General features: G+C 37.5%; 1 protein-coding gene across 1 annotated transcript in view; it reads left to right on the forward strand.

Annotated features, from left to right (window-relative positions):
* Positions 1 to 21,767, forward strand: part of ITGA8 (integrin subunit alpha 8) — a 108,719-nt gene that overhangs the window by 51,962 nt on the left and 34,990 nt on the right. The window contains exons 19-24 of the mRNA XM_065628771.1: positions 11 to 78; positions 1,379 to 1,526; positions 7,861 to 7,953; positions 13,576 to 13,655; positions 16,766 to 16,846; positions 20,215 to 20,320. Coding sequence (XP_065484843.1) covers positions 11 to 78; positions 1,379 to 1,526; positions 7,861 to 7,953; positions 13,576 to 13,655; positions 16,766 to 16,846; positions 20,215 to 20,320 — 576 coding nt within the window. The remainder of the gene's footprint in view (positions 1 to 10; positions 79 to 1,378; positions 1,527 to 7,860; positions 7,954 to 13,575; positions 13,656 to 16,765; positions 16,847 to 20,214; positions 20,321 to 21,767) is intronic.

The raw sequence follows: 21,767 nt of genomic DNA on the forward strand, positions 1-21,767 counted from the left end.
AACAATACAGGCTTACATTCTGGTTGACTGTGGGGAGGACAACTTGTGCATTCCTGACTTGCAGCTTTCTGCTATGCCGTAAGTTAAATAAAATAAATTATGCTGTATATAACAAAATCCACACACTTCTAACTGCTTTAACAGAACAAAATATATAGAACACAGTTCTGTTGTTTGGTATAGCTACTCATTCCTACCTGATTTCCAGATTTTAATTTGCGCATCCATTTCATCTAGAAAACCAAGAAATGGAGAAATACACACTTAAAAATGTATCTTTGTCAAACACATTCTGATGTTTAATGGTTATCATAGAAAATATGTTTTGCAAGTGTTTGTTAGGAGTGATTCTAGTTCTCTGAATGCCACAGAATCACAGAATGTTAGGGATTGGAAGGGACCTCAAAAGATCATCTAGTCCAATCCCCCTGCTGGAGCAGGAACACTTACATGAGGTTATGCAGGAATGTGTCCAGGCGGGTTTTGAATGTCTCCAGAGAAGGAGACTCCACAACCTCCCTGGGCAGCCTGTTCCAGTGCTCCGTCACCCTCACCATGAAGAAGTTTCTTCTCAAATTTAAATGAAACCTCCTGTGTTCCAGTTTATACCCGTTGCCCCTTGTCCTATCATTGGTAGTCACCGAGAAGAGCCTGGCTCCATCCTTGTGACACTCACCCTTTATATATTTATAAACATTAATGAGGTCGCCCCTCCGTCAAGAGATACTACAAATTTTTGTTCAAAGGTGATTTTAAATTTGTTTATTTCAGTGTGCCAGTGACTTAGAGCTTGGGACACAGTTCTCCTGAACTCAGTATACAGTGAACAGATGAATCTCAGAATAAAAGAATTTCAAAACATGGGAACAGTTCCTCCTGTGGAGGGAGAAATATACCAAACAGGTCGAGTGTGGAACCTCTGACAGTTGTCTATGCCATCAAAATCAGGACGTAGGTGGGAAAGGAAAGGGAACAGAGCCATTACAGGTCTCGGGAGATCTTCTGTCATGGTTCATTTTACAATGGACACACGGGGAAAACTGGAATCCTACCACCTTTGTGCCATCCAGAAAACAATGCTGATGGGAACCCTGTGGCAAGTAATTTCTCCACTAGCAACTTCTTTCTTGTTAGAAAGTAGTCAGGCTCTGAAATTTTATACAACTAACTTTTGAGTTCTGTAGTAGTCCACTCTGACTGTCCGTGGTGCTGGCATAGTTTTCCATAGGGTCACTTTTTATGGAAAATTTTTTATTCTGCGTTCACAAAATATTTTCCAGAACAGATGCTATGAGAGCAAAATGATGTTCTTCTTTAGTCATACAGAAATCATAATTGTGCGTGTTTTAACTCCTGACAAGTAGTATGTTCTATGTAGAGATAAAGATCAGCTAATAATTGGAGAAGAAAACTGTGTCATGCTCATAATAAATCCAAGGAATGATGGGGAAGGAGCCTATGAAGCTGAGCTACATATAAGGATTCCACCTGAAGCAGATTACACTGGGGTTGAACGCAACAACAAGGTAAATGAAAATCAAAATATTTGCAATAATAAAGCAGAAGAACTGAGAGCGAGGTTAACCTACGTAGGCTATACTAGCTGAAAGGAGCAAGTAGAGAGGCGTCTCTTAGGAAGGGAGATTGTACTGACTCTCAGCTATCCTTCCTCACACAGTCCAGGCTAAAGATTAGACATGTGACCAGAAGATGGGAAGGTCAGGAACATTCTGTTCAGAGACAGCTCAGGTCCAGCTCCTTGCTGTTAACTTAGTTGTAATACTAGACAAATACTGTCACATTCGTCCCACGGCTAGAGGTATTCACATCATTCAGATTTTGAACCAGTAAACCCTACCAATAGCAGGGAGTGATAGTGCAGAATACCCCAAGTGCTCTCAACCTTGGATCCTGTGGTCTCAGCTCTCATCAGAGTTAATGAGCCCTGTGGGACCCCAGACACCTGGACACCTCTGTCTCGTACTCCCAGCACCCCAGTGTTTTACCATTATTAAGACATCCTGAATAGTTGAACATAAATTGCAGTTTAAATGTGACAAAGTTGATTTCCTTTGTAGTCAATTATTTTATCTTATGGATAGGCTAAAAAAGCAGTAATGATGTAAAATGTGTTGGTGTTCACATAAGGACTAATATTGACTGAAGTCCTGCTGAGCCATACTGAACAAAGCGTGTTTCCTTTTTGAGTCTGTTTGTTTTTTAAGAGCAAAGACGAAACACTATCCTGCAAACAAGCAGAGTGTTCATGTATTCTCTGTTGGACAGCAAGCCTGAATCACCTCATCTGCACATAAATCTCCCAAGCTGCTGCAACATGAGCTTGTGTTTTCCTGTCAGTGCCTGGAATGTTCAGAAGGGCCTCAAGGGTGAGAGTGGGAGAAAGCAAGTTAATTTCCTTTCTGAAGGCAAATGTTTTTAAGGAAGCTGAAAGTAACTTACAAGGTATTTCCTTATTCTCCTTCTGTCAGTGTCTTTATTAAGGGGCTTTTCACCCAGTTTGAAAAAAAATGACAAGAATTAATGATGTCACTGAAGATGAGAATATGGAAATTCTCTGCAACCTCACTTCTCAGGAGCATATCTTTGTACACAAAACAGATAAGTAAAGACACCAGCCACTTTCTGTTGTCTATTTCTCTTTTTCTTGTAGCATAGCCTCTGTTTTTTTGGACTGTGACCTACAGAACTTAACTTCTCTGTAATATACTACATCTGGTTATATTTTTCCTGTGTTGCTCTTTAGGAATCTTTGGCTGTTCTTTTGCCCATTACCAAGGATGTCAGGGGAAGCACTTATTCCAAACCCTACAGCATGCATTAGCACATATCTGTCATTTGGATGGACGGAAGCTACTCGGAGTTTTTTGTTCTTTTAGGAAAAAATTGTATTTCATAGTGCCAGCAGGGTAGACTCATGGGGAAAGGAAGGAAGGAAAAAAAGAGGTGGGAGATTCTGGTGCTTTGGAAGAATAAGGAGAAGGTAGAAAGGGTTGGCGAAGAGTGTTAATGTTCTTTTTATTTTGAAAATAAATTTTTAAAGTCCCAGGAAACCTAATGCAACTTTTTCATTTTCTTCAGTTTTGCAGAAGATGAAATACATTTTTGACAAGTCAAATTCTGAATCCTTCTGGATTTATAGAAAAATCGCCTTCATTTTGCCTTAATTTATTTAGTTCACTACAACACATAATTTATTTCATATTCTCTTATTTTTCATACTTATTCCATTCAAAGAGATGTCATTATGTTCCTTCTGAGAAGGATCAAGACATTAGTCCCACTATCTATGTCAGTCTTAGTATCTTCCCTTATGCTTTGCCAGTACATTTTCCACAAGGATTACATGTAGTACTGAAAGAAAGTTTATTCTTTCTATTGTTTTTAAACTTTAGATGTATGTTTTTAAAACTATGGTCTTCATGATATTATTTCTAAGTGCATTTGGAAAAGAAATGGATATTGGAGTTTTCTTAAAAAAGACAAAGCTAAAACTTGCTGGTATTTAACTGCTGATGGAGGTTGGCTCTTGTATGTATTCAGTTGCTTTTCTATACTGTCATATGTCACCTAAAACTGCTGTGAACATGACAAAGAGGAATACCCAATCTTCGTATTTTAAAAAGAAAATTTAGAATGTAAACCCACATTTTTAAACTCAGACATTCTTTTATATCGTTCCTGTTACATTTTCTTATTTAATTCATTCTGTCTACATGTACAAATCAAGTAATTAGGCCACTCAAAACAAGAATTAGCTGTTTTTTTCAGGTTTTTTCCTCAGAGTCATCAGAATCTTCGGTAGCAGAGGTTCGTGTGTTACCAGGATGACAAAATTCGTAGAGGTCATAGTATAAATGAGTAGAAATTAAAGAGAGACTCAAATTAATTCAACCTATAGGACTTTAAAAAATATGGCAATTTGAACCACTTGACAGGAGCACAAAAGAAATTATCACACTGGTATGCAGTAAACACTGAGGTATAAAAAAAAGATCTCTTGGTCTGTGGGTACTTTGAGGCTTTAATACAGAGTATTTTCAGCAGACAGGTGGATTTGTGTTAGAGCCTGTTGCAATTATGCTCTTACAGCTCTGCATCTGAGGATTTCTTTGACTGTTCAATGCATCAGTGTTTGCAGACCTCTGCGTAGTTGTTTTTCTCTGAACTGCAGAATTCCTTGTATTGAGGCAGAGATAATATTCACTTCAGAGCCAGAAAAATAGGTAGACTGAGAGCAGAATAAATTAAATATAATGAGCCAAAGAAATAACTCAATACGTTCCTGATGGAACTGAAAAAAAATCTTTAGAATCAAATCATTCTGTTATGCTGCCATCATTTCAAAGTAGCTACTCTCGTACAGGATAGTAGGCTACGTTATTATGGGGCTACTCTGGATTCAGTCTGTCTAATAGAGAATCAGATTTATCTCTTAAATGCTTCCTGATTTTTTGGAACAATTTCATGAGTTATTCTATGTCATTTGAATTACACTCAGAAAGTGTTAAAGTCAACAACTAACTGAAAATTTACTTGCCCTCTACCTCTTCCTTTTAGCTTTGTGGAATACAATGTCTGACCTGCCTCAGTTGTCATTATCTCAGGCTTCATTCTGTAGCATATTGTACATAAACTGTGCAGCCAAATCAAGAGAGAGCATCTTGCAGAGAGGTACATGATCATATGCAAGTGGAGAGCCAAGTGAATGTGTGTGTTCTTACAGTCTGAGCTCAAGGATATGATTTTGAAATTTCATTGATTCTTGCACCTACTGATACTTCCTTCAGCCAAAAGCTGATTGACAAAATATAATGACTTACAATGAAATCAAATGTGTTATTCCTTTTTTGTATTGTGGAAACATTTAAAAGCTCCAGAGACCAGGTAAATGAGTAAATTGCCACAGCTTTACAGGTTACTGGAAACCTGTTGGCTTGTAATAACTGTCCATGTGCAGTAGGTGTGGAGTTACTGGAATTAGCCACAATGAAAAAAGTATAACCTGGTTATGTTACCTCACATTTCCATGGGCAGCAGTAGGTCCAGAGACAGTATGTTGCTGTGTGGTATGTTCTTACACTATAATAGCATGATTGTGTGTTCGAACCCCAAGCTGTTGCCTGAATACTGTGGACTAATCCTTTGTCCAGTGAAAGAGTTCCCCGTATTGAACAGCTCAATCCTGCCTTATTACCAATGGCAGGAACCAAAATTCACATGGAATAATTAGTAGAAGTAAATCAGGCAAATGCAAAGTCCTAACAGGTATTTGTTCCACACCAGAAACATATATATTTTGGCACAACTGTTTCTCCTCAAGCTGGGAACTGCAGAGTTGTTGCATATGACAGCCAGATTTATATTGCAGTGGATAAGCTCTGAGCCATTGTCCCCACGCCTTTCTGAGCTAAAGCACGACACTCTCTTAAGATAGGAAAAAGACCTGAAACCTTCTTGTCTTACCTAAAAATTCTTAGCATAGGTACAGGGTGGCTTGCTAGATGAGACATGACTTGAACCTTGTAAGGACAAACACTAGTTCTTCATACATCAGCTAGATGAGAAGCTGGAGTCTGGCACCTGGTAGCTAATCCATCCACTTTTCCTCAGAAAATACGATCAGAAGGTGTTGATCAAGAAAAGAGAGGAGTCGTTTTACTCTGCAGCCTGTTGTGCTTAACTATTCTGGCATCAATTACTAATTCATCACTAAGACCACCAGAAAAGGTTTCAAGTTTGTAGGCCGCCTGGATTACTTAAAGCATCCAATCATTTTCTAGTTAAAATGCACCCTGGGAGCACATGTGTTAATTGTTGGGGTTTTACTTCTGCTCCAGACTGCCAAAAAGACCATGTGTTGCTATAAAAATATAAATTGCTACCAGTGGCAGGTAGAAGGGTTTTGTGGCTAAACCTTCCATCTGGCTGAGCTACATATGAACTCAGTGATACTGACTCTAGGTATATAAGTCTCTGCTCTTGCTTGATTCCTGCCTGGTTTTAATTTTCCTGGTTTGCACTTAAGCACCTAAAAAAGGTGATCAGTGAGAAAACAAAGGCAATAAATCTCAGTATTGAAGGAATTCTACCACAGCTGACCCTTTGTCACATCTTTAGGTGGCACAAATTAGATTTTTGTGATGCTGTCCATACAAGTTTTGTGCCGTGAATAATTTTCAGTCTAAGAGCATATCCTCCAAGTTGCAGAAAACCTACTTGCAAAACTCCTCTATTTGCTAACCCTTTGAGGGACAAAAAATTGTGTGAGAAGGGCTGATTTACTCTGTATGGTGTGTGTGAAACAGCATTGATAACCTGCAAAGTATCAAATACAGATGAATATTTATTTTCTAACATTTAGACCTCAATTCCACCACCACCCCCCAACCAAAATCAAAACTATAAACCCACACATCATGCTAAAATGAACAGTTTTCCAGACAAGCCTGGTTTCACCTGTGTTAACACCCTCTCTTCTCCCATGTGTTGTTTCCCACCTCTAATTAACCGGCTGGAAAGAATGTAAAAGTCACCCACTCTCAACCCTAGAATGGCTTTGAAAGGCTATTAGTGCGCCGGACATGCTGTGTAACAAACTTTGCTTCCTCCTAGCAAATTGTAAAAGTGTCAGTAGACAGTGAGGTGTGTACTGAGGGCATGCTTCACATGGGCTCCTTTTTGGACATGCCCTATCTTTTCTTTTAATCTCAGGAAATGATAAGGTCAGCATGTCCATGCTGGCTTTCACAGATAGGAATGAATGGGTAGTCAGTGGTCTGGAGGTTGCCCAGGTCTTTTTACACAGAGAGCATGACTTTGCATGTATTGCTTCATCTGTGAGAATCACAAGGGAGAGGAAAGGTACTGGGAGAGCCTATAGCAACAACTGGCTGCATCCTGCTTTTACAAAGCTGACTTACTTCTGCTTATATATGGAAGTATTTTAATTTATTTAATATGCCAGAGAGTAAAACAGAGAAAAAACCAAGCATTTTGTTGCTTTATCTTACTGTGTGTCTCCTAACTTCCACTATTACATAGCTGTTCCTCCTTTTATACAGTCTGTTTTATTTACAGGTGATAACAACTAGTGATAAAGACTAAAGGGTTAAAACAAAAAATCCCTAAACATAGGATACTTTTTACATTAAGAGCTTTAGAGGGAAATTATATGAATGTATCCCCAAAGCTACCAAACAAAACTGCCTGAGAAATATTAGGTACTGGACTTTGAATGAATAATTGCTGGGAGAATAGTTAAATTTTACTTATTGCCATAAACAACAAACACCTTAACTTCTGATAATGTGAAAATCTATCTCTTTTATTGATAAATTATAAACAAAGGTAAATATTTATGTTTTTACACAAGGATTTCATGTTCTAAGTACTTTACTATAGGTTGGAAAATAAAGTTTTAGACTTAGTCCATAATAAATTTCTGCCAATGCCAGAGTTTTCAGTACAGAGACTTTTAATGGTGGATAATACAACTATTGCAATTAGTGTGAGGCCTCTTCCCCTCACCCAGTTTTGCCTACTCTTGTTTTTCTCAGTCAAGTCATTATGGCTATAGGAATGATTCACAACAAAGCAGTATGTTAACACTAAAGAGTGATCTCATCATGGCTCTTAAGGTAGTGGGAAACTTTCCTGTTTGTTTTTCCCTGGCATCGGTTTTCCCCCATTGTCTGACAATAACCAATTACATGTTTTGATAGTGCACTGAGCAGGTGTCTGAAATCAAAAGAAATGTCACAGTCAAAAAGGCGTCACTTTCCCAACTGAATATATTTCACCGTGATCTCTGACCCCCGTATTGGTGTCCTTTTGTTACAGGCACTGCGTGTACTGAGCTGTGATTACAAGATGGAAAATGAAACTAGAATGGTGGTTTGTGATCTTGGGAACCCCATGGTGGCTGGCGCAAACGTAAGGGGAAAAAAAGATGCGTTTACTGATTTTTATCTAATTGAATTTTGAAGGGGAGAAAATGGAAAACTATTCAATTAGCAGAATGTGTCCCAATAAGCAGCACCTAAACCAAATTATTTACTTGGACAGGAAATTGTTGGTGTAATAAAAGGCAGAACTGTGCTTCTGAAAAACTAATGATTTGTTATTCTAAAAGATTAATTATGCTAGAGCCTGTGTTTTATTTCACTTACTCTAGAGAAAATGAGAGTGACTCAATTTAAGTCATAGAAGTTACACTAGTATAATGAGAAAAGAGTCCAAATCCATAATGTGATCTGTTTATCTCTCCCTTTTAGTGTTCTTTCTACTTAAGATATATACAGTAAATGACAGTGTTTTTAGCCTGATTCTCATCTCACGTGCATAAGGGTTGTCTTATAAGTTTATATCATGATTTATATCCATGAAAATATGGTTGCAGTCAAGTTTCCCTTCAAGTAATTAACGTCATTCTAAACATTTTCCTAAGACAGCTATTCATAAATCATACTGCACATTAAATGGAACATTGGTAGCATTGGTTTTAGACAAAAGAGGAACTGAATAATGACTGACAAAGGACAGCAGATAATGATTAAACGTAGGTTTGAAGATTAAAACAGTGCTACCCATTCCACAATTGTCATCACTTGTCCTTATTTCATGACAAAACAGTTCAGACTAATCCCAGAACTGTTGAACCCAGAAATATTCGGCCATGGATACCCTCGCAAAGGAATTCTAGCACTGCTTATAAATTCATAATTGCTATGAATATTTAACTAAAAACACATAATCCAAGCTTTTACACCTAGATAAAAAGCTGTCCTAATAATAGTGAAGCAGTCAACAGCATGAACATATATGAGGAATAAGCAACAGCTTTTAATTGAAAACTGCCACTGTTTGCATTTCATACTGGGCCTGGGGCTTTGCAAAGAAACAAATGAAATCTCCTTCATATTTACAAAACCCCTACTAACTTAAGGTTTGTCCTATGGAAAATCAATATTTCTCTCTTCAGACTCTCTATGGAGGGATATTTTCCTGGCTTCTTATGGTGTTGAAGCATCAGACCCTCTGTCCCTGAAGTCAGACACTCGATAAAAAAACCTAAAGGGTCATGTGATAGGAGACTGGGAGTAGAACAAGCTTGTTTGGCTCATTAGGTTAGTGTCACATCAGTCAGAGAGCTTCAGAAAGTGAGTGCAGGACCAGGTGTCTCATAGTCAACTGCCTTCATGGTCACAAGCAGTCCCAGATAGACTCTGAGATTACAAAGAGCTGGAAACCATTGAAAAATGAACTCCAGGAAATGGATCCACTGGGAGCAGGAACCTGCCTGGTGAGGATCCTTCTTTGTAGAGCTACTGTGAACTAGAGGTCTGAAGGGGATATTAGAAATATATTCTGGGAAGCACATTGCACAAAGAATGCAGACTGGATAGGTATTGGAGTCGATGAGTATAGAGAAGAGGGCTAAAAGGTTTTATAGTTTTTGTTTTGTTCTCCTAAATGAAGATCCTAAAAAGTAAGAGTACTTGAAAATCTTTCTGAGGAATGGAGTTTTCATAATGGGATGATGGAAGGCAGTGATGGGCCAAAGCACTAGATAAATCCTAAGTTAAGGCAAATAATTTCTTGTACCAAAAAAACCCAGCAAATTTAGGTATCTGCTTAGTGGTTTTCTGGTTAGTCTCATGGCAGATGCAAATTCTCAAGATACAGACAAAAGTGGACAAGAATGTGGATGACTGGGGTGCAGTGGGGGGGAAGGAGAGCATAAACCCCCATGGATTTGGGAAAGAAAAGGAAGACTAAACATGAGAGACACTAACATTGTATATCAAGCTAGGAGCAAATCTTTGTAATTTGCATACTGTCATAAACATAAGCAATGGAAAGGTCTTAGTGTGAAGGTATTAGATAGACTACAGCCCCTCACGCTCCTCCCTGTAAATCCAAAGCCCTGTTGCTACATCATCCTTGACTTGAAATGCCAGCACTGTGAAGACTTCAGGAATGCTATTTGGTGGCCACTAAAGTAGTACCAGTCTCACCTCCCTCCTTATGGGTTATCACAGCGTAACTAATCCTGTTTTTCCTCAGAATCAGCTCTAGGGCTGCCATAAATGCACTGTTACCAGATATTCCTGAGCAAAATACTTCATAAAGAGAGACTTAGAAGAAGCAGAATAAAACAGCAGGGTTCATAACATGTATAATGACATTCTGGCTTATATCAAAAGAATCCAACCCTTGAAAATTAAGGCATATGAAGATAGAGCGTTACAAAGCCAGATGGCAAAAGTGGTTGATTATAGTGAGTGGAAGCTTCAAGACTAACTTCATCTTTGAAACCAGTTCTCCTGGAAGCTTAGTAAAGGTGAAAGGACTTGAGCTTTTTCAGTCTAAATGTATTTATGATGGCAAATGTACTTCCAACAGCAAAATACCAGCCCTTTGTACAAATTGTGTAAATCACGAAAGGCTGCTCTGATCCATTTCCAGTTTTGCAAAACAATTCTGCTCTGGCAGGAGATCAGTTATTCTCAAAATATTCAGTCCGAAAGGGACTCTTTGTGGAAGTTGTGAGGGAGAGGGAAGAGAAGGTTAGGTCAAAATCAAACATTCCTAAAACTCTTAACTATTGAGTCACTGTTATGACTTTTCAGCACCCTGAAATCCTAGAATTCTTGAACTCTGTAAGATCAACTTCTGAGTATGAGAGTTATGTCAGGATTTCGTGATATAACCCATGGGATATTACTGCAGTGTTCTACAGAGCTGTCTAACACTTCACATCTTCAAAATGCATCATTGTCATTATGACCCAGAATGCAAACTAAGTGTCTGTGATACCATCTCACTGGCAAAGATTGCTCAAAGTACTTATTTATGACACTGAAATGGATCATATTGACAAACTTCCTAATGCCTGTTCAATGGCCTTAGCGAGTGAGATGTAGATTTTATTTTAAATTCTGGTAGAACAATTTGGAAGTTAATAGAAATGAACAGAAATTAGAAGACTGGGAGGCTTGAAGGGCCTTACCTATTTCTTGATATGTGCTAAGTTGATTCTCCAAGAGCACAGAAGCTTTATCTTTCAGGTGCACTGTAAGACACTTCAAAAAAACCCTAAACTAACCCTCTGTCTCCCAGCATACTCGTAGATCCTGTCAAACATAATAACAGATTAAAGCTTATCAGTAATAGCAGAAATGTCATGTATTTCAAAGATACATGATGTTACTAACGTGGAAAATAATGCAATTTTAATGAAACTAACTTCACTTGGTAAATTTTAAGTAAAACTGAACTATTCTGATAAAATGAATGTTCTACTAAAATAAGGAGGCTGAGTGATTGCTAAGTTATAAGATCGAACAAATTTAACTCCTTTGGCCTCAGTGGGTTTTCAGCAAGAGCATGTGAGCATCTTTGCCCCATTATTAGTAGCAGTGTCAAGGGTTACTTGACATTAACAAAGTCACACGACCATACAAAGGCAACATCTGCAGCTTATTAGACTCATACAGTAGGAGTGTGTTTCAGTATTAAATAAGGAACTAAGCCTCAGAGGTACAATAGATCATCAAAACTGGAGTTCATGTCTGCTCTGAGGAAAATTTTATCCTTGATTCATCAAATCTTTTTTTCTGCTATAAGTGGAAACAAGTTTATAGAGACTGATTAATAAAAACAGTAAGAGAAATGCTGAATTGTATATTTGGAATTTTTGTCTCAGAGATTAAAAAAATCATGTCATATTTTTAAAGGTGAATGAAATATCAATGCAGTTGTTAAAATCATCTTCAAAAAGTGGCCTTAAAAGTAGCTTAATATCTCTATTCCGGGTTAGCTATTCAGCTTCTGTTTAATTTAATGAGCATTATCTTTTCATCTTACAGATTTTATTTCTAAAAAAAGAGATTAGCTATAACTATGTCATTAAAATGATCTGAATTCAGAGATCTTAACTTGTCATTTCTTTTATGATGACAACATTGCTTTCAGCATAGGACAACTGAAAGAAGTAATTGAAACATGTTAGCTGAGTCTCATTCTGGAGATGGATTAAGATTCAGTGATGCACCAGTGCACGTGAGGAAAGAAGGAGAATTGAATGAAAATTAAAGACAAAAAAATGCTTGGGATAAAGGAATTGCTTAAATATCTGAAATGACACCCACAGAGGAAAATGCCTCCTCTTCAGTGATATTGAATCTAGGTTCCAAACATAAACTCTACATTGTTGTGTCCTGTCCTGTTGGTGACAATGCTACCCCAAATATGTTAAGGAAAGCAGGCCAAGCAGACAACTGTTTTTCTTTTCTTTTTTTTCCCTCTAATCTAGTCAGATATTGGCAGAGATGAAGGAACGGTGTCCTCATTTCCTAATGCCTTTTGATGAATTTATCAGGAAGATTGTTTCTCCACATGGAGAATATGGTTCTATGTAACCATTCTTTTTTAAAAAATGAAAGCACAGTGTACAAGTTATCTGGCAGGAAATTCTGCCATCAGGCAGGAGGAGAGGTGGGGGAGTGAGAAATTGCACAAGATTACAGGCTGTAGACTTTGCTCTCAGTCTCAATGCAAAATTCATATTTCAAACATTACCAGATTCAAAATATGTGCCATTGAAACGAGGCAATTAAACACATTAATTTAAAGATTGCAGTACGTTTTTATTAATCTAACATGGAGGAGAGATGGCATCTCCCACTGCTCCCCTGCCACTTGCATACAGGGGCTGTAACTATGTCCAACAAGAACGTCACAGAGACACCACCATATGCTATTGTATATTCCTTTAGTTAGCCCTGCAATTCCATTCTCTCGTCTGAATAAACTTGTTCTGCTTTACTCCATGCCCTTCTTGCAAAGGAAATGGAAATTACCAGAGAAAGGAAGCAAGGTCTGCATAAACACAAGGGAGCACCAGTGGAAGCCCTTATCTCTTTCAGTTTTAGCAATTGTGTGTTCTACCCTCTATCTTTTGTGGTCACACACTGCAAGTTGTGGCAAACTGAGCCGCAAATGTGACTTTGAAGTTGTATTCCTCTTAACTGAACTGTGGCTCCCAGACGCTGCAATGAAAAAATTCAAACCAAATCAAACTAAAACATCAAGCTGCTGCTAATTTAGCCTCTAGAAGAAGCACCTAAAGCACACAGCTCATGTCGAAACTACAGAGACAAAGGGAGGAGCGGGAAGTCCTGGAGAGCTGGAAGAAGGCAGGCAAGGATGGAGGCAGGGAGGAGAGGTGCCAGACAGCCATTATGTTCTTCTGGCTTGGCAAAGGAAAGCAAAGGCCGTCTGGATGAAGACGGGCCCACCGCTGTGTTCTGGGAATGTGCTTCTCTGTTCCTCTTGATCTTTCCTCTGTACGGCCAAGTTTTCCATCTGGTGACATACACAGGCAGGATGGTATTTTTTCCTGAAAACACCTAGATGATATTATTTCATACTAATTTTAAAAAGCACCAGTATCCTATACAAGTCAGTGAAATGCGATCTTGAACAGTTCTGCTTTCTTGATATGGGGAGATCAACCATTTTTAGTAACCTGTTGTTTTGTTTCTTTCTCAGTTTTCTACAGGCATTCGCTTTTCTGTTCAGCATTTTGAAAATGCAGATTTCAGCATCAATTTTGAGCTGCAAATAAAAAGGTCAGATGTTGTATCAAGAGTATGGTTATTTAAATTCTGAATTCCTATTGAGATCTGAAGTTTAATATGTAAGAAGGTCAATCTAACTAATCAGTATCAGTAGTTATTTTATAGGTTTTCCTATGGCAGCTTTCTTCAGGAGGATTTGTGGAGTTGGAGCCTTGTTATCTTTTAGTCAAATCAGTTTTAGATTTATTCTGAGGGCTTTATTTTGTTAAAATTCATGTTAACTGATATTGCTCAGTGGTCCAAGGATCTTCTACAGGTTTGCCAAATTTGCACTTTGTTTTCCAGTTCAGAATTAATGGGCAGTGATCACTTTGTAACACAGTTCTCTATTTAAAAGCATATGCTCTGAAAATTAAAAAAGAAAAAAAGGAAAGGAAAGACATACCACTTCAAGAGGAGATCAGTTAAAATCTGCTCAAGTGATTTACTGGCATGAAGAGAGAAAACTGTTTCAGTTTGATGCAGGGGAACCTTTGTCATTTTTCCATTAGTTTCCTCCACATTTGTGGAGCTGACATATGACTGCTGAAGAATCTTCAGGTTTATGCTGAGCAGTACCTTCTCCACAGGGACAAAAAAGCACAGGCTAGGACAACAGCAAGAACAAACCTGGGACTTTTTCGGTAGGTGGCGGGGCTTCTGCTCCATCTGTCCTCATCAAATACACACTGGAGCTCCTGACGGGGCCCTCACTGCCCCACACACAGAGCCTTAATTGCTAGTGTCTGGCCTTTAATGAGAGCCTTGATCATGTTCACTATATACCTGAGACATTTAAAATGTTTCAGTCATGCTTCCATACTGTAACTCTTGAAGGAAAGGACATGCGGAAAGTTGAGAAGGGCAGAGCAAAGCCAAAGAAGACACAGAGGTGCCTGGTCAGGCCTCAGCTCTCTCCAAGCGGCCTGGCTGGCAAGCTGGAGGCCACACAAACCTGAGCATGGACTCCTCCAGAGAGAGATACAAGATACCATGTCTAGCTTGTAGGTCCCCTGTCTGTACCAATGTTCACTGTCAGGTCATTAATGCAAGCAATACAGTTTGAAACGGGCATCAGAGACTCTCACCACTACCCTTTTCATGCTGTGAAATTGGGGAGGTTCAGAGCTTTTTTGGGCAGCCGGGTAGCTAGATAATAAGAGTTATGGACAGGTCATGTTCGTAGAAAAACTGACAAGGATTTACTGAAGGAATAAGTCTGAATTTCAGGGGAGAGCAACATCTCATGCTTCCTCCGTGACTGTGGCTCACTAAAATGAGGAAATCTGTTGGGCCACAAAAAAAGGACAATTTCCACAAACTGATATCAAAATGCTGAAAAGCATGCAACTACTTAAAAAAACCAACCAAACAAACAGAAAACCAAACATTAAAAAATAAATAAACAAACACCACCAAAACCAAGCAAACAAAGAAACAAAAACCTTCTTGCATAGGGATGTTACGGTTAAAACTCACTCTTTCTACATTCTTTCTCAAGCAGCGCTACAGTTTGTGCATTTCTATGACCTTAGTGAACACGTAAAACAGTCTCAAAAGACAAAGGAAACAGAAATCCATAGGAAGAAAGAGGAAATTCCCTAAATGGAAGGAAAGGGAAGCACAGAACATGTCTGAATTTGTGTTCTCAGCTGAGTTATTCAAAAAAGAGACCTTTAATTTACTCGAAAACATCAACTGGAAATCAATATTTCAGTCTGCAAGACTGAAGTTCATCACTTATAGGAAATAAGCAAGAGGCTGAGTAGTGTCCTGAAATCTGATTGCTTGTCTGATGTGAATTTCACTAGGTGATTATATACCCCTTAGAGAGGGATCTGTCCTGGCACTTTTATTTAAACTATTTTCTTTACAAAATACCAGAAAGCACAAACAAGATTTGAATACCAAATATCTATGATCAAAATCTGTATTTTAACTCTGTAGAAAGCAGTACCATTGTACAAGTTGGAGAGGAGCTTATTCTAACAAAGCGGTAGTGTAGTCATTTTTATACTTTAAGCAATTTTTGTACTTTTCTGCTCAAAGCAATGACTATAGAAGATTATGTCAAAAGTTCAAATGATTTTTGAAGGCAATCTGCATTAGTTTACAAACAAATTAGAGCTGCTCCTAATTTTAGCAATTTGTAACCAGCAAGCCTGGATCAAAGCAGTATTACCCTTTACTCCTCAGGAGTCAGCTGCTGGGAATGCTGGCCTCCTCTGAATGTTTCCATTGGACTGATGCTGCCCAGATGTGATAACAGTAAACTGTGACAGCAATAGAAACTTAGTCTCCATGAAGCAAGGAAGTACTTCCACGCTTGCTTGATAAAGCTCCAAATTTAGTATCATTAATCCCATAATTGAATAAATTCTAAGTCTGTTATTATTTATTTTCACTATCTTTGTGAATTTGGACCTGCAAACTTTTCTTTACATGAATGGGCTAGAGTCATAGGAATGACCTTTTGCAGTAAGAGAAACTACCTTTGCTACTAAGAATTTCTAGTAACAAAAGACAATAAAATGAGTGAGAGCACTAGGCTTTAAACATAGGGATCTGTTTTTAGTGCTAAGTGGAATTAAGAGTGTAAACAGTCTGGATAGGGGAGGGGAGAAGATAAGAGGGGTAAAACCAGTTTATTTTGGTTATTTTTCTTCAGAGAGTCTGTCATGCAGAAGTCACAAGTTTGAAGAGTCAAAACAGCAAATTTTATTGTAACGAAGCCTATCCTATTCATTAACACTGCCTTCCTCTAATGCATGAAACACCCCTTGTAATCTATTAAGATACTCCTACTCTTACAGATAGCAAAGTTGAACAAGGGAATTTACATTATATTCTGAGCTAAATAAATTTGTATCATCATATTCATGCATAGGATTCTTGTGTTGCTTGTTTTGCTTATTTATTAAACATGTGACGGGCTCAAATAATATAAAACTTAAATAACAGTGTGCTACAAGAGTAAAGAGTGGCAATAGCAAGCCCATGGTGTAATATGTCCGATGGTGTTGCTTCCTAATTGTAGGCCTTGTGGTATTCAGTGCTGTATCTATAACAGCCTAGAGTTCTGCTAAATAACCTTTTGTAACCCTTGTTCCTATCTTTTCCAGTTCTAACAAGATTAATCCCACTAGCAACTTAGTTAACCTCCATATCAACATCAGCGCTATGGCTCAAGTACAGATCAGAGGGTAAGTATTCAACCATTTCAATTCATAATGATAACTCCTTTTTTGTATTGAATCTTTCCACCTACAATAACCATATGTAGTGAATCTTTTGGCATATTATGACTCCAAATGCCTTACCTACCAAGAACACCTGAGAATTCCCAGGAATGTTGCCATAGGTGGACACCCAGGTCAAGGACTGGCTCGAGTTTCAGCACGTCCATGAAATGGTTATGGACACATACAGGAGACTTCTCAGTGAGGGCTGCTTCCAGTGTTGTGGATTCTGGTTTTTTATCAGCGAGGTTGCTCATCACTTTCATAGAAAAATCTTACAGACTTTTTGTATTCTTTGAAAACTTTGGGGAAACTCTTTGCCTCCATTATGTTCTTTCTGTGCCATAGTGTGTTCTTTTTAATGAAAAATTCTCTAATAGGTAAATAGATAGACACACAAAAAAACGACAAAACATCCTCAGTTCTTAAAAAGAGCATGCCCACAAGTGGAAAAATGGCTTGAACTACTGCCTGCAATGCTAAGAAACAGATCATTAAATATAGAGGAATTATTTAATTGAATGACTTCCAGTTCCTTGTCTCTTAAGTCTTAGTTTTCTTATTAGCTATAGCATGCATATACAAAGGAAAATTCCCAAAAGCTTTGTTGACAGATTTTGCTAATTACTCAGAGATGCTGGAGCATACAGCTCCAAGGGAACTATTAGCTCACAGTTTCCTAGATAAAAATAAAAACAAAAAAGAGACCGTGTCCACATTTTGACTGGAAAATATCTTGCATTGGTTTCCCTGCTGGTCTGCACAGAGTTGCATGAGGTGGAACTGGAATAATTGTAGATTTTACTGAGGAAAGTAAGTAATTATCAAGTTGTGTGTATGCATACATGCATACACACGTGCACAGTGGACCCATGCAAAACTGCTTCTGTGAGAAAGGAAGAAATCTTCATCATCCTATTCAAAAGAAATTTAACATAACTCCTTAGATCGTTCATTCAATGAGCACTTGCTCTAATAACTGAGATTTGATTATTCTGCTTACATTTTTTTTTAATAAAAATTTAAGAGTTTTATAGTTGTTTTTTCCCACTGCTGAAAGAGCACTGGAGGAATGTGGGATTCAGAAAGGAAGTAATTTGGACTGGAAGGATTTGCAGCTGGTCAAATTCTTACTGTATATCCCACATAAGCATTTTGTGTAGAATATACCTTATTTTTCAGTGCTCTTGTTTGACTGATCGTTGTTTCCTAGAAGTCTAGGAAAAGTCATTGCCTAATAAATCATTCAAATGTTAGATATATTCTAAGATAAATGCAAAATAAAATAGTCAAATAGAGGATTTCTGTTTAATTTCACCTGATTTTGCTATTTTCATGTCAATAGAAGTCCTCAAAATAACTGTAAAATCTGTCAAAATAAATTTTCTTATATACTTTATAATAGTTTTAATTGAGTGCCTACATTTACACTTTGCATTTTGCATTTCTATGGATAACAAAAACACTGCACAGGGAATGTAATAGAAAACACTGTTTTTTGAAACCTCATGCCTGCTTCTTTCTGCCTATGTATCCTTTCTGGTTTGCAAATTTTTGCAGTGGCTTACTGGTCTCTGTGTCTTGGCTTCGTGACCACACAGGAAAGTTCCTATTCTCCAACAACTATTAATAATTAAAATTCTTACTGGATGCAAGGCCATTTGTGAAAGATAACCAATTAGGCTAAATACCTCATCTGAAATTACTTTTTAATAAATATATTTCATTTCCTTTATTATTTGGTTTGACTTGTAAATTTGTCCTCTGGCATACTCGTCAGTACAAACTGCCAGCCTTTTGAAGTCAGGGCAAGTATTTAAAGTTCTGAATTTCAGGAAGAGTTGTACTTTAGCTAGATGGTATTAAGTTATTCTCCTCTAGGATCCCTTGCTGCTGTGAGGAGCTGTATTCTGTAGCAAAGTTTCTATCAGACCTTTCATGCGTTGTACATGACACAAGAGCTGGAAGCAGGAACAGTTTGTTTCTTCTTAAAGTAATTCAAAATGTCAGCATTTGCAACAAAAACATCCGCTCTTCTAATCTTTTCTTGAAGGGGTAATCTGCAGTGGTGCTTTCTCTGTTATATTCAACAGAAAGTGAATTAACATCGGTGGATAGAAGTCCATCGTATCAGTCAAATGTTATATTCTGGAAAAAAGTAATTAGCAATTCTATTTTAACAGTTTTCTGTCAGCAAACTTCCAGCTTTGGCAAAACAAGCATTGAAATTTTAAGGCTTTTCTTTAAGCTAAAGATTCTGTAAACCAGCAAAACTGAGTGAGAGTTGACCCTTGGGAAGAAAGGGCAATACTTACCATTACAGCACCAAGAGCTACTGCCAGTGCTAGCATGTGCCAGAAGTCACCAACCATGCTAAAAGAAATTCTTGGGATCTGATTTCCCAACTTCTCAGCAACTGAATAAGGTTAAAGTTGGCATCTGAATGGGACTCTTCCAAGGAACTTCCAGTTTTTATGGAAAACAAAATGCTCATGATTCAAAGAGAAAAGTTAACAGGAGAGTACTTGGTCCTTTCTTGGGGTCAGGCATAGAAGGAAAGGAAAAATAGTACATGGAGAGGAAGATGTTAATATTAAGTCACAATATTTTTCATTTTTGTTTCATTTACATGTTGCAAGTTGTAACAGTGTTTCAGGGAATGCCTTAGCTGCTACTTCGCTTGCAAAGCAGATGGGGAGCCTGGGGCACTATTTCAAACTCTAGTCCTGAATTCAGCTTCTTGATACAACAGTTTCCATTGCGACATTATGGAAGTCATTTGCCCTATCTGTACCTCAGTTTCCCACCTGTAAAATGAGATAGACTACTTTTTTTAAAGGAATAATAAGAGAGGTTATAGGGGATTTACAGTCAGGGCAGTTAAATAAATATCTAAAAATGTATTGCAGGGAAGGAAGATGCATAGCACTAAATATCTACAGGCTTTAAATGGAAATGAGAAAATACATTTATTTATGTAACATTACTCTGTTTTTGTGGATAACATGTTCAGATATCTCATCAGTGAGAACGACATAAGTGCCTGAGAGGCGCATTCCTTTCTGTAAATAGAGAAAGAGTCACTCCTTTCTCTGGAAAGGACCATCCGCCACAGGAAGTGTAAAACTAAATGCACACCCTCAGTAGTCTGTAAAGACTGAGTAGTACTTTATGAAAGCATTGTATTGTTCACCTGACCTAATTCTAATGAATGCGCGCAAATAAAATGTCCTTAAGGGCTCAGGTTTATATAGCGGTCTTAATATTTTGTGAAAGGAATGCAGCAGATCTATGTTAACAGTTACTGGTTTAACCTGTTTTATGTATTACAGAGTGTCTCACCCCCCAACAATTATTTTGCCACTTCACAACTGGGAACCCAAAGATGAACCTACAAAAGAAGAAGAACTTGGTCCTTTAGTAGAACACATTTATGAGGTAAAAATTATAGACGTTGCCACAAGACCTCATGCTGCTTCCATTGAAATCCTGATTAATTTGGGTTATTGTCTTTATCTGCAACTAGATAAAGCCACAAATGTAAATATTCTGACTTTAGTACATGACCCAAATTTAATCTGGGAATTCATAACCCCAGTTCTTGTTAATGGAGGAGATATTAGTTTATGCTGTGAGTCTGTCTTTGACATTTAGGGGATCTATAAACATTTTGAGTGTTTGACAAGAGTTAAAAAGCAGTGCTTAAAAGCTTATTGCAGTCAGTGCCAAATATTTTCAGTGATTCGATTGATTTCTCATTAAAAGCTGTGACTGTTGTGCACAGAGAAAAATGTTTCTTTTAACATTTAGCTAAGTGAAAAAAAACCAAAGAAAACAAAAAACCAAAAAACAACCTGTAGATATACATGCAACTTGTTACCTCATTGCTTAGAAAATGTTCTGTTGAAAATAATTCTCAGTGTTTGAAGTATTGTTGTGGGGGGTTTTTTCTGTTGATGATTCACTGATTAAAAAAGAAGAGTTCAAATTAGAAAAAAGTGCCTTGAGTGAACTATATGGAATACAGACCATCTTTGGAATGTGATGATGACCTTAATTCTAGGGGGTAAAACAGGGTGCTTCACATATGGTTATGATTCACAAACTAGCACTCAAGAAAATATAAGCAGCTGATCTTAATCAGGAATGTAAGATTACAATTTGCATGACTAATACTAAAGCATAATGAAGCAGACTGTGAAATACAAAATATTACTTGCAAATTCCTCATCTTAACACATCTCTCTGAACTGAAAAATCTCTAACAAATCTTCCTGTCTCAAACATTTGGTCTGTTTGCAGAAATATATATGTGACTTCAAATATATTAAAATAGTTAAAGTGATTAAATAGTTACAGTGATTAAAGAAGCCTCTTTCATGGTTTATTGATATCAGCAAAGAATAAAAGAGCCTAAACACCCACCCAAAGCCCTTCACTGAAGAAGATGTAAGATTAAAAGTGGGTTTTATTTGGTTCTAAATAAAGCTTATCAGTCACAATAATTCTAGGCATTTAAAAAAAATATGTTCTCACATTTCTAGAAACTTTGAGTAAAGCTCCATGACGTTCTTCTTCTTTAGCTCTTATGTCCAGTGTTAACATGTATCAAAACTTCCTATGGTCATCAGATATTTTCAAATTGTAAACCGATATAAGAAAACTATTTAAAATCCCAGATTTTTTGGTTTCTATTATTTCTATGTACTCATTTCCCCAGAAAAGAATAATGTCTTGTCATGTTCCTTTAGAAAAATTTGTCCATTTTTTTCTTTCGGGGAAATTTGAACTCAATAGTGTTGAAAATAGAGTTCTTAACCACAAAAACTGTTTTAAGCTCTGCTATACCTTCTATTCCTGCACCCTGAAATGTGATTCTTTGTGT

The sequence above is a fragment of the Caloenas nicobarica genome, chromosome 2, assembly GCF_036013445.1.
Source record: "Caloenas nicobarica isolate bCalNic1 chromosome 2, bCalNic1.hap1, whole genome shotgun sequence".
NCBI lineage: Eukaryota > Metazoa > Chordata > Aves > Columbiformes > Columbidae > Caloenas > Caloenas nicobarica.